The sequence below is a fragment of the Canis aureus genome, chromosome 37, assembly GCF_053574225.1.
Source record: "Canis aureus isolate CA01 chromosome 37, VMU_Caureus_v.1.0, whole genome shotgun sequence".
NCBI classification, from domain to species: Eukaryota; Metazoa; Chordata; class Mammalia; order Carnivora; family Canidae; genus Canis; species Canis aureus.
In genome coordinates, this window is record NC_135647.1 from 15967655 (window position 1) to 15985395 (window position 17741).

A 17741-nucleotide genomic window follows, 5' to 3' on the forward strand; every position below is an offset into this window, starting at 1 on the left:
AGGTTTAGCGAAAGCGGAGACCCGTCTCTTTCAAAGGATCTGTGCCACCAGTTAGTTTTAAGCTAACATGTCGTTTTTCTCCCAGATTAGTGGATAGGAATGACAGATCAGGAATTACCTGTTTGGTTGACACTCTGGCTGAAGGGCCATCCCAGTCCTGTCTCAGTGACTGTGGCTGAACCCCGGAGTAAGGATAGCACAGAGACGAAGGTGAATTTCTCAGTGTGAGATTCGGCGTGTGAGAGTAGTGCAGTTTCTCCTCTTCAGCACAGGAAGACTCACTCCCATCTGCTAAAGGGCGAACAGTAATTTTTCTTCTGTACTTCTATAGGTTTCTTTGGACCGACATTGAACAGTTTTATCCACATTCTCATGTACTCCTACTACGGCCTCTCTGTATTTCCGTCTATGCACAAGTATCTGTGGTGGAAGAAATATCTCACACAGGCTCAGCTGGTATGTTATGCCTTCGTTCAGCTTTTCTCCATGTGGAGCATCCAAATATATTCTCACAGGTGGAGGAAAGGCATCTGTCATCTTTGACAGAGGCTTTTCTGTGTGAGGAGGCTGCTGGCTTCTCTCTCAAATTAGCCTTTTTAAAAAAAAAAAGATTTTATTTATTCACGAGAGACAGAGAGAGAGAGAGACAGAGGCAGAGACATAGGAAGAGGAAGAGAGGAAGAAGCAGGCTCCATGGGGAGCCAGATGCTGGACTCGATCCCAGAACCCTGGGATCATGATCTGAGCCTAAGGCAGACGCTTAACCATGAGCCACCAAGGTGCCCCTCAAATTTGCCTTGTAAGAATTGAACCTACTGTGCTAACGTGTCCCCTGTGGATACAATGAGCGCGTTCCTAGCTTTGAAACGTAGATGATACGTAGATGATTTAACACAGACATTAATCTGAAAAGATTCCTCTCTACGTAAAGAATTTCACCCGCTACCTTTCCATGAGGAAATTAGTGGTAAGTGTCCACACCTACCAGTGTAATTTCAAGTAAGCTGTCCGGAGAGGATAGTGGGCTGCTTCAGAGTTTTGTTTTATTCCTGCGAAACTTAGGGAGTGCTGTCAGACTTCAAAATGGTTTTCCTGTGGCCTGCCTGTAGCCTCACGGTGCCGCCCTCCTGCCCCCCTCTCCCCGCAGGTGCAGTTCGTGCTCACCATCACACATACCATGAGTGCGGTGGTCAAGCCCTGTGGCTTCCCCCTGGGCTGTCTGATCTTCCAGTCTTCCTACATGCTCACATTAGTCATCCTCTTCCTGAACTTTTATGCGCAGGTAAGTGACTGGTCAGTCTCCAGCAGCAAGACCGCGCAGAGCGTTGGCCCTCACAGCAGGCTTAAGGTTGCTGATTGAGTCGGGTAGCACATACTTGTGGGGAACGGAGGCACAGACACCTGCGCCTTCCTCACTCTACTCCTTGCATCCTCCTCTTGAACGATAACCACTGCCGTAGCCCAGGGGGCCCTTATTCTAGCTTAATGAAGTCACATGTTTGGTTCATGTGTCTGCACCGTGCTGCCAAAGTCTTCTATGTGGAGGCAGCAAACCTGTTTGAATGGAGGAGGACACAGGTTCAGTGACTTTAGTAATCAAATTGGTTTCTATGTCAGCACCTGGGACACTGCAGACTCACTGGGAAAAAAAAAAATTCTTTTAGGGCTAGCCCTGGTGGTCACATTGGCTTTTTCTTCACTAAGTGTCATTTCCTTTTTAAGCAATCGTTTAAATGGAGCAGAGCCTCAGAATGCAAGTTCAGAGCTGCTCTGTGAAGACAAAAACTGATGGAAGCCCTAACGGAGTGCAGGCCTCGGGTGGTCGGAGATTTTAAGTTGCCCTCCTTTGGGGGCTTTAAAAAATACCGTAGAAACATATTTATATTCAAAATGGTACTTTCTCAAAAAAAAAAAAAATGGTACTTTCTCGAAATTGCAATCAACTGTATTTTTTTATTCAGACAAGTGCTTGCTTTCTCCGTTTGCGTGTGCTGCAAGTTAACCCACAAGGGGCTTCGTCCAGCTGTGGGAACCTGAACTTCTGGCGGGTTCTTAAGCCCCCATGTTTCTGAAATTGGTCTGGCCAGGCTTTGTGCTTTGTAAGAGATAAAAGTTTCCTGTGAGAATTTCTGAAGAAATAACCATGGGGAGAACCAAACAAAGCCAGCTGAACAGAAGCAGAAACAGACCAGCAGGGAAGCTAAGGGAGTCCACGTGGTGCCTGAGGAGTGTGTGGCCCCACAGGGTGGGCAGTAGGCTCAGGACTTCAACCCTACTTGTTGGTTCAAATGGAGTCTTACTCCTTAGAGTTGAGTATACAATTTCAGTCCTGACCCTTGTTAATACCATTGCTTTAAAAAAAAAAAAATGAAATCAGGTATTTTGTCAGAATAGGAAGGACATGCCAAAACCCAAATCAAGCCAGAATCTGAGGTACTGGTATTTTTTGAATAACAGCACTTTTTCAACTTGAATTGGAAAGGATCTAATTTTTAGGAACTACAAGTAAGCAACTAACACAGAATAATTTGAATGCTAATCCCATAATACATAAATCCTAGCCAGTGTCGACAAGGTGAAAGAAACAACCTTTTGTTGTAATTCATTCATGTTTGTCTTGGTTCCCTACCCTATTTATGTTTTTAACCATTAGCTTAAAAATTGTCATATTACAAAAATTCTCCTTTGTCCATTATACAATCAAACCATGAACTGTTTTAGATGATATGCCGTGTCAGAGACAGAGTCTTACTCAAGAATCCCTTTCTTCTTCCTCTTTGAAATATATACATCCAACAGACATACCGGAAAAAGCCAGTGAAGGAAAATATGGAAGAGCCACCTGCAGGGAAAGAAGTTAAGAATGGTTTTTCCAAAGCCTACGTCACCGCAGCCAACGGGGTAATAAATAAGAAAGCACAGTAAACGCCGAATAACAGACCAAGCACATATGACAGCCTAACAGATTCGCTTGTTTTAAAGCAAAGACTGAATTGAAAGTTATATTATGTTTTAGCATAAACTAATTTCTTTTGAGTTTATAAATCATTTGTACCCGGAATGTATTAATATATTGCCATTAGGTTAATCTGTTACCTGAATGCTTCCATGAGCACACCACGTCACCTCAGAACTGGTGCAGCTTCTCTCCTCCTCCCCACAAGCCGAGCCCCTCGCCAGAAACTGTCTTCATAACGCCTTATGCACATACAAAGCCAGGAGACATGGAGCCTTGTTTTCCAAAGTCAGTCTTCAAATAAAAAGTTTTATTCAGATTAAAATGCTTAAAACAAAATGTTAGTTTCTAACTACAGGGTATGTCTTAATCTATATGAAGCAATAATTGCTTTATCCTCATGAAGCAATAAAGTCATCAGTCTATTTGTTCCCTTAGGATTCCACCCTGGAAAATATTAAAATGGATTATAAATGGAAGCCAGGAGAACCTAGCAAAACTTTTCTCTTTTAAGGAAGAGTCTGTCAGAGGCCTAAGTCTCAACTTAGTGATATGGCAGTGAAATTTGTATTTTGACGATTACTTTTTCTAAGAAGAAAAAAAAAAATCCTCTGCCAAATCCTCAGAGCTCAGGGGCTTTGGATAGGAGTTGTTCAGTTTTAACTTGGTTTCCATAACTATTCATATATTCGCATCTACCTCCTATGTTCCATTCCCCCAGGTTAGGTTGTAAACAGGCACCTTGCCCAGTTTTAAAAGCAGGATCTAACTCGGGCTGCCTGTTTTGCTTTCTGACCTGGAATCTTCCCTTCTCCCTAGAAGGATAAGCCACTGAAATATTTGTAAATCAGAGCAGTTGGGGCAAAACAGACACTGACTTTGCCTGCTATGTCTCGTGAGCCTGCTTCTATTAGCCCCACATACCTGCAGTCACTCTTTGTAGGTTAGGTTTTTGAAAAGAAGAAGCAGAGAGGACTATGGAAAGATCCTCACACTGAGCGGGGGCCTGGGAATGCACCTCAATGAAAAGTGCCAATTTGGCAAAATCAGCACCTCCCTTCCCTGCCAGGCCGACACGAGTTCTAATGGAGAACAAGCACAGAAGCAGAGAGGAGAGCAGGAGTGGATAGTGGTTTTTTTTTTTTTTAATCTCCCCAAGTATTGGGCTTTGACTGTTGCACCAAGAACAGAAATATTTTTTGAAGATGTGAGGAAGATTTATACCCTGTAGTACAAGATGTGCCACGTGTGACACCTTCTTTTTCAAATAACCTGTAGGTCGTAGGGTTGAGGTCAGCAGCACAAGTGCCAGAAAGGCATCTTATGGTGGCCCAGACACAGGGCAGTCGGTTAGGGAGTCACTTTGTCCTCTTTCCCCTCACTTTCTAGGGTTTGGCATTCTTTTCCCCACTTAAAAAAGAGCTTGGACTCTGGTATGACACTGAACATGGACACCGTTCATGTTTTCTCACTTTTCAGTCACGTCCACTCCCCTCGCAGGTCCCAGCCTGCTTTGTGGAAGGGACAGATCTTAGCTAGTTGTCATAGTAACTGCACTGTGCATAGATGTACATGTGACATATGGTCACTTGGTCCATTTTTATTGAACAGACATTTAGGTCTGATGCCAGCTTACTCTTGGATTTATTTTTCTAAAAAGTTTTCTAAAATTAATTTTTCTAGGGTGCTTAATCCCCACTTTATTCCATCCCAGCAGAAATTCAATTTAAAATAAGGGCTAGCCCCAAGTATGCCTCTGATGACTCCCCTGTCACAAAGCACGGGTTGGACTAAGGAGAAAACCCCTCAGGGCAACTGGATTCTAGTTCAGCTTTAGGTCCCAAGTGAAGACTAAAAATCTGTTGTCAAAGTGCATTCCGGGGGAAAAAAATGAGAATCGGGGAGAAGCTGGACCTTACCAGGTATTCATTGTTTGCAGCTGGTTCTCAAATGTCAAGGAGGCCCTAAAATCTCCCCGTTCTGCATCTTACCTGCAATTTTGGTGCTTTCCTGGACTTGGTATCGGCAGAGCAAGGAGGGAAGCCGTCCTTAGCAGAATGACAAAGCCCCAACAGCTCTACTCTAATTATAGGGCAGTTGGAGACCTCTCAGTTTTCAGTGGAAAAAACACGGGTAGTTTGCGCTTTCCAGCTCAATTCAGAGGTTTCAGGGCGTGATTTCCCATTGGATCTTTAATTCTAGTGAAGCTAATCAAACAATGGCGCCTTAATAAACCATTCCACGGCTGATACGAACACACAGAGCTGTGAAATCCTAGCCACGAAAACTGAATCAGCTAAAATATTTTAACTTGTCATTACGTATTGGAACTTTAAAAAGCAAAATGTCTACATTTAATGTGATTTTCCTAAGACTGCAAAAAAAAACAACCTATATAATCTGTTAGAAGAATGAAAACTTTTTGTTCCCAAATTTCCTTTTATTCATAATGAAAATATGAACTATAAGCACGTTAAAAATTCCTATTGTTTTTTAAACAAAATGGAATGTTAGATGGAAATGAAGTGACATTTTCAACCCATCAAAATGCTATATTGAAGCCCTTACGCATTTTGAGAGAGGAGGTCCTCCCCATGGCCACCAGAGGGATTGTTCGTAAGGCAAAGGATACTTACTTACTGTTATGGGCATGTAAGAGGATATTCTGACTCTTCCATATCATTTTATGAGGTTCCTGGGGGACTTCCTTTTTTTAGAAAGTAAGGATATCACTTTCTGGTTTTCCTTCAAAAGTACTTGAGCCCATACTATCATGGTTGGGGTGGACAGGGAGGCAGGAGAAGCCATTTTTCTTTGTAGACAGATAAGCATTCTGTATGCTTGTTGTATAATAAATTGATTTTTACACTAAAACGTAGCATGTTGAGATTGTTCTTATTTGGTTCAAAGACCTTAAAATGTGTGCCTGCATGGTATTCCAAATGACCTATTACTCAGGTATCTTTTTTTTTTAATAAAGGGATATTTTAGCAATTCATTTTAAACGTTTAATTCTTCATTTCAATAAACAATGCATGGCCTGTTATGTAACATGATTACCTTTACACAGTATTCATAGACCAAGTTAAACTGTTTCAGGAAATGGTTATTACAGGAAAAACGTAAGACCAATTAGAGGAGCAGAGGATATGATGGTCATAACAGATCTCCATAGAATAACCTGAGGAGGAGGAGTCCTGGCATGGTTGAGGGGACGATGCTCTGGGCCCCAGTCTGGCAGAGAGGGGCTGAGCTGAGGAGTGGGATGTGAGCAGAGACTTGGCCACCCTGAAGCCCCAGAGAGACTTATCTTAAGTCAAGGTCATGGAGCAGGATCACTGATAGGCGGTGGTGTGTCAGTGTAGAGTGTTGAGCAGTGATATTAAAAAGAGCAAGTCCAAAAGATGTGCTCAAAGTCCGCTTTTGAAATTGCTTAAATTCCTGGATAGTAACGGGGATGGCGCAAGAGGGGGACTTCACCGTAGCTCTCTGAATGGGGGCCAGAGGTTTCAGGCATGAGCACGAGAGGACGGTTTAAAGAGCCTCCACTTAAAAAAAAAGAAAAAGAAAAGAAAAAAAAGAAAAGGAAATCTCAGTAGATTAAGATTTTTATTTATTCATAAGAGACAGAGAGAGGGGGAGAGAGGCAGAGACACAGGCAGAGGGAGAAGCAGGCTCCATGCAGGGAGCCTGATGTGGGACTCGATCCAGGGTCTCCAGGATCACACCCTGGGCTGAAGGCAGGTGCTAAACCACTGGGCAGGGACCCTGAGATTCCCTTTTAAACAGTGGGTGGAATCAATTCATGCTTACAAATAGAAGAAATCCTTTTGTCTCTAGGGCAAAGCCTAATAATTTACTGCAAAGTAAAAGACCTCCTCTAAGCGTTCACCCCATTATGTTTCTTAGTTTCTTTATATAAAGAAAACTCCAGTGTGGTTACAGCAGGCTTTTTTCAAAATCAGTCACATCCACATACTTAAGAGTTCTCTTCCGAGGCACACAAAGAAATAAGCACGCTCACAGGACTGCGGTCACCAGAAATATGTCTTGACCTTCAGGAGGTCATGGTTTTCAGGAAATCATGATTTTCAGTCATAGAAAAAAAAAAAAAGTGTGGGACCATGCGTAGGTCATTTTCCTGTCTTAGGAAACTGTGGAGGGAACACTGGAGTAACAGCAAGAGGGCAAGCAGCTTGCAACTGCGGTCGTTCTGGGAGCGGGGACCCACCGTGAAGGTGGCTGAGGCCAGGTCCCTGCAAGCTCCCACAGCACCGCCTACAACTCGCTGACCCCTGAAGGCGCCCGGGCCTGGGACTCCTGAGCACTGAACAACCAAAGAACGTTTTCTTCAAGTTTGCCTGGGTTGATGGAAAATGAACTTCACGGCCCTTGGTAACAAATACTAGACATTGCAATTTCTCAAAGATTGAAGCACTCCGCGGAGCTAGCCCATGTAGAACGAGCCGTCATAAAAAAAAAAAAGAAAGAAAAAGCTAGTTTAGCCCTCTGGGATTTAGATAAACTCTGGAAATAGTAACGTTTGCTCAAGTATTTGTCAGATCTACCTTGCCCGGTGCTGCGGGTTACGCTAGAGATGCTGGGTGACCCGGGTGACCCCCCTGCCCCCGGAGTTCCCAGTCCGGTGCAGCAGATGGAGAAAGGGCGTCACCGAGAAGGGAGCATGGGAGGCAGGCGGCCGGGAGAAGCTCCTGGAGGCGGCGAGAGCGAGCTCGGCGTCGGGGACCAGAGGGCTCCGTGCAGGCCAGGGGCTTTGCTCAGGAAGATTCGGAGGTTCAGCGCCAGGATCCCAACGGAGTCCCCGTCCCCCCAGCAAGTACCGGGTCTGCAACAAAGTGGCAAAGAGAAAACCCAAGTTCCCGCTGCTGGCGGCCCGGGGGTCGGGACAGGATGGGGGAGACGGGGCGGGGGAGCCCGCGGTGGCAGGCAGGCCCAGGGAGCAGTGCTCAGGGTCCTGCCCAGGCCTGGCCGGCGCGCACCTGTCCGCATCCACGCATGCACCTGGCCGTGTCGCAGCCACACACCTGGCCATGTCCACGCATGCACCTGGCTGTGTCACAGCCATCCCCTGGCCATGTCCATGCACACACCTGGCCGCGTCCACTCACGCACCTGGCCGTGTTGCAGCCACACACCTGGCCGTGTCCACGCATGCACCTGGCTATGTCGCAGCCATGCACCTGGCCATGTCCACGCATGCACCTGGCCGTTTCGCAGCCACGCACACCTACCGCGTGTCACAGCCACGAACGCACCTGGCCCTGTCCACGCACACCTACTGCATGTCCAGCCACACACACACCGTTGCAGCCATGCACACCTACCGCATGTCACAACCACGCACACACCTACCATGTGTCACAGCCATACACACACCTACCACGTGTCCAGCCACGCACAGACCTGGCCATGTCGCAGTGATACACATACATCTACCGCGTGTCACAGGCGCACACACACACACACCGGGCCCATGTCACAGGGACATGCATACACCTACCGTGTGTCACAGGCACACACACACCTGGCCCATGTCACAGTGATACACATACACCTACTGTGTGTCACAGGCACACACACACACACCTGGTCCCCCCCCCACACACACATATATTTATATAAATAAAAAGATTTATTTTAAGCAATTGGTTTATGTAATTGTGGGGGGCTGGCAACTGAAATCTGTAGGGCAGACCAGCAGGCTAGAAATTCAGGTCAGAATGGTGTCACTCTGAGTCTGAAATCTTGCGAGGCAGGCCAAGAGGCTGGAAACTCAGGTAGGGTTTCCATGTTGCAATATTGACTCAGAATTGCTCCTTTTTCAAGTTGTCTTTGCTCTTAAGGCCTTGAGCTGATTGAATGAGGCCCACCCACACCATGGAGGATAACTCGCTTTACTCAAAGTCTACTGATGGCACTGGGTGTTATTCTGTATGTTAGTAAATTGAACACCAATAAAAAAAAAAAAAAATATCAATTATGTCTATAAACCCCTTCTGGCAAGTCTAGACTGGTGTTTGAGCAGACAGTGGGTCATAGTGTACCAAAGTTAACACACAAAAATGAGCACCACATGTTCCCTTGGTAACATGTCTTGGTAAAATGACCAAGACTCTGCAACTTGTTTTTTACCCTTCTTGACTTCACTGCCACACAAAAAGGCTAAAGCCTCAGTCTCAAAATTCTCTTGGGCTTTGGCTTCTGAGACCCTGCAGAAGCCCAGAGATTCCCCTGCTGCTTTCTCCTCCTAAGATTACTAATTAGGTCATCTTTCATTTCTGCTAAGGCACAAAGGTGAATAAACCTTGAGAGCAGACCAGGCCACAGACTTGTAAAGCAACCGTCTCTGTACCACAAGAGAAGTGTGGTCTCAGAGATGAGTAAGTCATCAAGCAAGCCCAGAGGAGGGGTAACAATTGACCTGGGTGGGAAGTAGAGAGGCCCTTCTGTAAGGAAAGGAAGTGGAGTCAGACCTGGAAGCACACTTAGAGACTCAGTGGTAGAAGGAGGAGAGAATTGGGTGAAGAGTTGTTCTAGCGGAAGGAAGCAGCAATATTAGAGAAAGGCATAATGACAGGGCTGCTATTGTGCATTCCAGAAACTTCCACTAGTTAAGAGGAGCCTCAGTATAGAGCATGCAGAGTGACAGGTAGAGGCAAAGGATGAGGCTAAACATGTTTAGCCTGGAGTGTGCTGCCACCAGGAAGCTGTGACAGTATTCTGGGGAGATGGACGATGGGTGCGATGGTCATGGAGAAAAATAATATAATTGGGGAAAGGAGAAGAGGTAGGAGAAGCCAGGGGCAGAGACACAGAACTGGGGCGGGGCCTGGAGGAGGAGATCATGAGGGAGATTTTACTGGAAGGTGCCACAAAACTTTAAAGTGGGGAGGCGGGATCCCTGGGTGGCGTAGCGGTTTGGTGCATGCCTTTGGCCCAGGGCGATCCTGGAGACCCGGGATCAAATCCCACGTCGGGCTCCCGGAGCATGGAGCCTGCTTCTCCCTCTGCCTGTGTCTCTGCCTCTCTCTCTCTCTCTCTGTGGCTATCATAAATAAATTAAAAAAATAAAAATAAAAATAAAAAAAAAAAATAAAGTGGGGAGGGAAAGAGTCAAACTTAAGAGCTCGAGCTTAGGGGAGGAGTGGATGGCGAGGCCATGAACTCACAGGGGAGGGCCTGTACTGGCACGGGGCTGAGCCACCAGAAAATGCCAGCATTGTGGACATACGTGGCGTAAGGTGCGTGCATAATCCTCAGTTGGGACTTGTCCAGTGGGCAGGTGCGATCGCACCGGCACTCAGGTAGCCTTTGTGCCTGAAAGACAGGGAGAGGAGAGAGTTGGCACCTCCAAGACAGTTAACTAGAAAGGATGGCTGAAGAGGGACTCAGAGAAAGGGGAGAGGGAAGTGTCCCTGAAGCCAAGGAAAGAGAGTATGTAAACAGAGTCAAATGCTGCCAGGTGATCAGCTGAGCAAATACGGAAAGAAGAGCACTCAGCTGGGTCATTGAGTTAACAAATTGCTGGGGCTTTAGAGTGAATGAGAGGAGCCCACCCCCTGCCCCGCCCAAAGAAAACCAAGCCACATGAAAATAATACCCAAGAATTAAAACTATGAAGGGAGACCCATAGTTGCTAAAAGAGAGCGAAGGGGAGTGTGAGTGAGGGGGAGTCTGAATGAACCTGCAGATTGAGGGCAAGAAGCAGGTAACCAGGCCCCTCCCTTTGTTTCCACAGGAAAAACAGAATATACTTCACTGCCTGATCCCCTGAAAGTCAGCTCTGGCCTTGAACAAACCCCACATAGAACGCAGCCCAGGGGAGCCCTGCCCCTTGGAAAGGCTTGGCCTCACTCTTTGCTGCCGGAAGGGTGGGGAAGGAGCCAAGTGGTGGGAGAGACATAAACTGGGGAGGGTCATTCACACAGCCCGACTTGTGTCTCCAAGTGCGATGCCCAGTTTAAGATGGCAACACAGGAAGGTTCTGAACTCGCCTCCTCCACGCAACACACCAAATTACACCTCTTAATAGAACAACTTGTCCTGAAGAACTAGAGGCCAACTGAACAGCTGTTGAACCAACCAAAGGCAAAGAAAAGAGCAAGACAGAGATGTGGTAACAAAGGGAACCCCCATTTGGGAACAGATGCCTCTGTCCTTGGGCACAGGAAAAAAACCCTGAGGTTTAAAGAAGCAACTAGCACATAGAAGATCCACTCTGCCAAGAACAACTCTGCCAAGCTGCAGAAGCAGCTGCAAGAAAGCTCTGCAGGTCAAAGGGAGGCAGTTTGTAATCCTACCCCATCTGGGAAGCCTGGACTGGAAGAGTCTAGACACCATGGCAAGTGGGTCTGGTCATCTCAGTCAGCTTGTGACCTCAGTGAAAGCCAGGATCCATAGACCAACGCCATCCCTAGATGTGCTGGGACATAGAAAAAGAGCCATGGTTTAAAAGGGCAGAGGATTTATGGGAACCCTCTCCTCTCCCTCCTGCTTCAAAGGCCCAAACTGGAGCAAGGTCTGGCCGCCATAAGGGTGGTTTTGAATGTCATTACCGCAGGGTCCTGACACCACTGCTGGTGGCTCTGCTCATCACAGGGAGCTGGTGCCCTCAGCAAGCCTGGGGTTCTGAAGCCCACACCAACTTCAGTCAGCTGGGGCACAGGAAAAAAGCCGAGGTTTGAAAGAGCCAAGGAACTGTGAGAATGTTCTATCCCCTCCCCTCAAAAGTTCAGATCAGCCACAGGGTGGTGCTGGGGTGCAGAAAACAAGCTGTGGTTTTGTTTCATGTATCTCTTTTTTTTACTTTTTAAAATTTGTCATATCTTGTTTTGATTTTCTTCTTTTTGGCCTTGTTCTTTTTCTTATTTTCTTTTGAAAATTTTATCGTATTTTTTCTTTATTCTTTTGGTAAAAAACCATTGTTTAAAAGCGTAACTAGCACATATAACCACAGTTCCAGCCAACCAGCAAATGTCACCAAGCACATGCAGTCTTCATAGGTGTCACCATACATGAGACCACTCCTCAACTTTAGGAGAAGTAGTCATTTTGCCTAACCCATGGAAATAAACAGAGTCAACCTAAATGGGGGAGACAGAAAAATGTGATCTAAAAGAAAGAACAGGAAAAAAAAATATCAGAAGAAGAACTATATGAAATAGAGATAAGCAATATGCCTGATAAATAATTTAAATAATTGTAAAGATGCTGGGCTAGAGAAGAGAGTGGAAGAACTCAGTGAGACTTTCAACAAAGAGACAGAAAATATTGGAATGCCTGGCTGGCTCAGTCAGTTGAGCATCTACGTCTTGCTCAGGTCATGATCTCAGGGTTCTGGGGTCAAGCCCCATGTCAGGCTACCCACTCAGTGGGGAGTCTGCTTCTTCCTCTCCCCCAACTCATCCTCTTTCTCAAATAAATAAAATCTTTTAAAAAAAGAGAGAGATAGGAAATATTTAAAAGAACCAAGCAGAGCTAAGAATGCATTCACTGAAATAAAAACACATTAGAGGGAATCAACAGAGAAGAGGATGCAGAAGAATGTATTAGCGATTTGGAATGGTAATGGAAAGCATACAAACTAAACAAAGAAGAACTTTTAAAAATGGGGCTAGACTGAGGGAACTCTTAGACAACATCAAGCAAACAAATATTTGCATTACATGGGTCCCAGAAAAAGGAGAGAGAAAGGTGTAGAAACTTATTTAAAGAAATAATAACTGAAAAAAAAAAGAAATAATAACTGAAAACTTCCCTAACCTAAGGAGAGAAACAGACATCCAAGTCCAAGAAGCAAAGTTGCATATAAGATGGAACCCAAGGTGGTCCATACCATGGAACATAATAATTAAAATGTCAAAGGGTAAAGAGAGAATCTTAAAAGTGGCAAGAGAGAAATAAGAAGCTACCTAAAAGGAAAATCTTATAAGGCTATCAGCTGATTTTTCAGCAGAAACTCTGTAGGCCAGAAGAGAGTGGCATGGTGTTTTCAAAGTGCTGAAAAGAAAAAAAAAAGAACCTACAACCAAGAACGCTCTACCTGGCAAGGTTATCACTCAGATTTGAAGGAGAGATAACATCCCCCAGACAAACAAAATATAGTTTATCACCACTAAATCAGCTTTACAAGAAATGTTGAAGGGACCTCTTTAAGTGAAAAGGAAATGGCCATAGACATAAGAAAGATGAATAAAAAGATGTAAACTATTACAACATACACATAAAATGTGGAGAAGGGAGTGAAAAGGGAAGAGAAGGAGGAAAAGACAAATATTTTTTTCTTTTTAAGAATGTGTTTGAACTTAAATTACCATCAAAATAATATGGACTGCTATTTAATTAGGATACTATATATGGACCTCATGGTTACTGCAAACCTCAAACCGTGATAGATACATAAAAAGAGAAAGAAAGCCAAATAGAACACGATGGATACGTATCAGTCACAAAGAAGGAGAGCAAGAGAAGAAAGGAACAAAGAGCTACAAAAATAAGAGGCATCCATATTGGTAAAGAAGTTAAATTGTCACTATTTGTGGATGACATGATACTATACTTAGAAAATACTGGAATAAATGCATTCACTAAAGTTGAATATTAGAATAAATGCATTGAGTAATACCCAGAAATTAGTAGCATTTCTATATGCAACAAAGTTGAAGAGAACTTTTTAAAATACCATTTACAATAGCACCACAAAGAATAACTAGCAATAAACTTAACCAAAGAGAGGAGAGACCTATACTTTGAAAACTATAAAAAAATACTGATGAAAGAAATTGAAGTTGATACAAACAAATGGAAAGATACCATACTCACAGGTCTAAAGAATATTATCAAAATACCCAGGGTGCCCAAAGCAATCTATGGATTCAATGCAATCTCTACCAAAATACCAATAGCATTTTTCACAGAACTAGAACAAATACTACTAAGATTTGTATGGAACCAAAGACTGAATGACAAAAGCAATATTCAGAAAGAAGAACAAAGCTGGAGGCATCACAATTCCAGATTTCAAAATATACTACAAATCTGTAGTATATTACTGGTACAGAAACAGACACATAAATCAATGGATCACAATAATGGTCCCCCAAATAAACCTACATTTATGTGATTAATTAATTTATAACAAAGGAGGCAAGAATATACAATGGAGGAAAGATAGTCTTTTCAATAAATGGTGCTGGGAAAACTGGACAGCTACATGTGAAAGAATGAAACTGAACTACTTTCTAACACCATACACAAAAATAAACTCAAAATGAATTAAAGACCTAAATGTGACATGAAACCATAAAAATCCTAGAAGAGAACACAGGCAGTAATTTCTCTGACATTAACGATAGCTCTAGTTTTCTAGTTATGTCTCCTAAGGCAAAGGAAACAAAAGCAAAAATAAACTATTGAGACTAATCAAAAAGTTTTTGCACAGAAGAACATCAACAAAACAAAAAGACAAAGTATTGAGTAGAAGATATTTGCAAGTGATACATCAAATAAAGGATTAATATCTAAAATATACAAAGAACTCATGCAACACCAAAAAAAAAAAAAAACACAAAAATCTGATTAAAAAATAGACAGAAGGCCTGAATAGAAATTTCACCAAAGAAGAAATACAGATGGCTGACAGATACATGAAGAGATGCTCAGCATCACTCATCATCCAGGAAATGTAAATCAAAATCACACTGAGATATTACCTCACACCTATTAGATTGGCTAAAATCAAAAAAGAAACAATAAGCGAGGATGTGGAGAAAAAGGAACGCTTGTGCGCTGTTGGTGAGAATGTCAACTCGTGCAGCCATTGTGGAAAAGAATATGGAAACTCCTCAAAAAATTAAACATGGAAATACTGTCTGATCCAATAATTACACCATTGGGGGTTATTTACCCAGGGAAAAGGAAAACACTAACTTGAAAAGATATATGCACCCCTGTGCTTATTGTAGCTCATAAGCACAGGGGTTTGTGGGAACAAACCAGGTATCCATCAATAATAGATAAATGGGGGCAGCCCAGGTGGCTCAGCAGTTTAGTGCCACCTTTGGCCCAGGTTGTGATCCTGGAGACCCAGGATCGAGTCCCATGTTGGGCTCCCTGCATGGAGCCTGCTTCTCCCTCTGCCTGTGTCTCTGCCTCTCTCTCTCTCTCTCTCTGTCTCTGTCTCTGTGTCTCTCATGAATAAATAAAATCTTTTAAAAAACTAATAGATAAATGGATAAGGAAGATGTGGTATATAAAACATATACAATGGAATAGTACATGGCCATGAGTAAGGATGAGATCATGCCATTTGAGACCTGGACGGACCCTGGGGGTATCAAGCTAAATGAAACTAATCAGATTGAGAAAGACAAAGGCCATATGATTCCACTCATAAATGGAATCTTAAAAAAATGAATAAATGAACAAAAAGATCAGAACTATAAATACAAACAGATGGCTGCCAAAGGGGAGGAGGATGGGGGTTGGGCAAAATGGGTGAAGGGGAGTGAGAGATACAGGCTTCCAGGTACGGAATGAGTAAGTCACAGGAATGAAAAGCAGAGCATAAGGAATACAGTCAATGGTACTGTTAGTAGTGATGTAACGGGGACAGGTGGTAGCTACACTTGTGAGCACAGCATGACGTACAGAGTTGTCACACCACTACAGTGCACAACTGAAACTAACGCAACGTGTCAACTACATACACACACACACACACACACACACACACACACACACGACAAAAGCCAGGAGATAATCAGTATGGAAGGGAGGTGAGGACCACAGTAAATCCTGCAAAGATCCCCTATGGAAGATGAAGGTTACAGCGCAGAGGAATATTGGAAACCACAAATGAGGCCAACACCACAGCTTGGTCAGAGTTCACTGAGGTGGGCACAGGGCTGCTCCCAGGAGAGGAGGTGGACACTGGTCTATGCTGCTTTCTGGGTTTGTGTAATTGTCCCCATCAGACAGCTAGCTCCTGGAGTCCCTTGACAATAACACTGAACCCTCAACACCAAGCATAGAGCTTGGCTGTGCATACAGTTAGTGCTCAATAAGGATTCGCTAATAAGACAACATTGACTGAACACATTTGGGGGAATATTTCTTTTCTTTTTTTTTAACATTTTATTTATTTATAGAGACACATAGAGAGAGAGAGATGCAGAGACACAGGCAGAGGGAGAAGCAGGCTGCATGCAGGGAGCCTGATGTGGGACTCGATCCCAGGTCTCCAGGGTCACAACCTGGGCTGAAGGTGGTGCTAAACCCACTGAGCCACCAGGGCTGCCGTGGGGGAATATTTCTAAAGAGATATCCCCCAATATCTCAAGTTTGCGGTTTTTGCAACTTATATCAGCTCATCCTTAAACTTAGCTCTTAAATCCTATACCTTTATCATATGGCTTTACTCATATGTGGAATATAAGAAAAAGTCAGAGAGGAAGACAAACCACGAGAGACTCTTGAACCTGGGAAACACACTGAGGGTTGCTAGAGGGGAGGTGGGTGGGGGGCGGGGTAACTGGGTGATGGCCATTTGAGGAGGTCATAGGATGTGATGAGCACTGGGTGTTATATGCAACTGATGAATTACTGAAAACTACATCTGAAACTAATGATATACTATATGTTGGCAAATTGAATTTAAATTCTAAAAAAAGGAAAAACCCTATACCTGCCACGAGCTAGCACACCTGTTCCCTCCTTTACCTTCTGTCCTAGGGGAGGCCTTTACTGCTGTTAAAACCTCCTGGTGGATTGCACTGGGTCTTCATACTGAGAGTAGACTAATCCTCCTAAACCACCATGGTCCTTTATCGTTCTCTAGTGAGTCTTCAAGGACTCTTTCTTACCAACAGAATAAAGTCCTTCTAATCAAGCCAGTAAAGGCACTTCCGTTTGGGCCTACACAAACTTAATTTCCACTAACACTCCATAGTGTTCCAGCCTCGAACAAATCCTGCACCCCTCTGCCTCTGTTCCACTAGTCACATCAGACCCTCTTTGTTAACCCTAGAAAAACCCTCCCCATCTTTCAAGAGCTCAACCGGTGCTTTCCCTCCAGGAAGCTGGCACTGATCACGCCAACCAAAAGCACCTGTCCCTCCTTACAACCTTGCTGGAGCTCAGTTTACACTTCATTTATGGCACATGTCTCACACGGCCTGGACATCTTTCAGCTACCTGGTGTCTTAAGACTAAGTTCTTACTAGTTAAGATCATGTCTTATCTGTCCTAACTAACATCCACCACATGAGCTAACTGAAGGCGTTAGAGACAACAGTTCCCCAGTATATGTCTACCAGTTATCAGAAGTCCTATGTATCCTGTAGATGTCCTTCAGTGAAGACAGTCAATGTAATGGTGCTGAAATCCATAAAATTCCAGGTCACCAGGAATTGTGAGCTCTAACTGGCATATACCCAAATGAAACGAGGTTAATTGGATCCTTTGGGCTAAAAAAGTGCTCTTGTGCTCTGTAAAGCTTACAATAGACTAAACCATAGCTCGTTAAAAAATTCTAAATAAAAAAAGGTGACACATTGGGGTTGTAAACATCTGTTTTGGGCAGATTAAATACATAATACATAAGATATACTATGTCCCTAAGTTATGTTCTACATTGAATAAACTGTTTTCAGCCTGCAGTCTTTAACTGCACTTATCCAATCTATGAACAGTTACTTTGTAAACAGCCTCAAATTAGATGGATTTTATTTTCCCAAAATAAATTCACTCAACTGTATAGGCAGTC

At 43.9% G+C, this 17741-nt stretch overlaps 1 protein-coding gene across 5 annotated transcripts in view; it reads left to right on the plus strand.

Moving 5' to 3' along the window:
• ELOVL2 (ELOVL fatty acid elongase 2) overlaps positions 1-5954 on the plus strand; it is a 62353-nt gene extending 56399 nt beyond the window's left edge. For all 5 annotated transcript variants that reach the window (XM_077886334.1, XM_077886332.1, XM_077886331.1 and 2 more), the window contains 3 exons: positions 332-456; positions 1148-1282; positions 2800-5954. In XM_077886334.1, the coding sequence (XP_077742460.1) occupies positions 332-456; positions 1148-1282; positions 2800-2925 (386 nt within the window). In that variant the 3' untranslated portion in view covers positions 2926-5954. The remainder of the gene's footprint in view (positions 1-331; positions 457-1147; positions 1283-2799) is intronic.
• The last annotated feature ends 11787 nt before the right edge of the window (positions 5955-17741 follow it).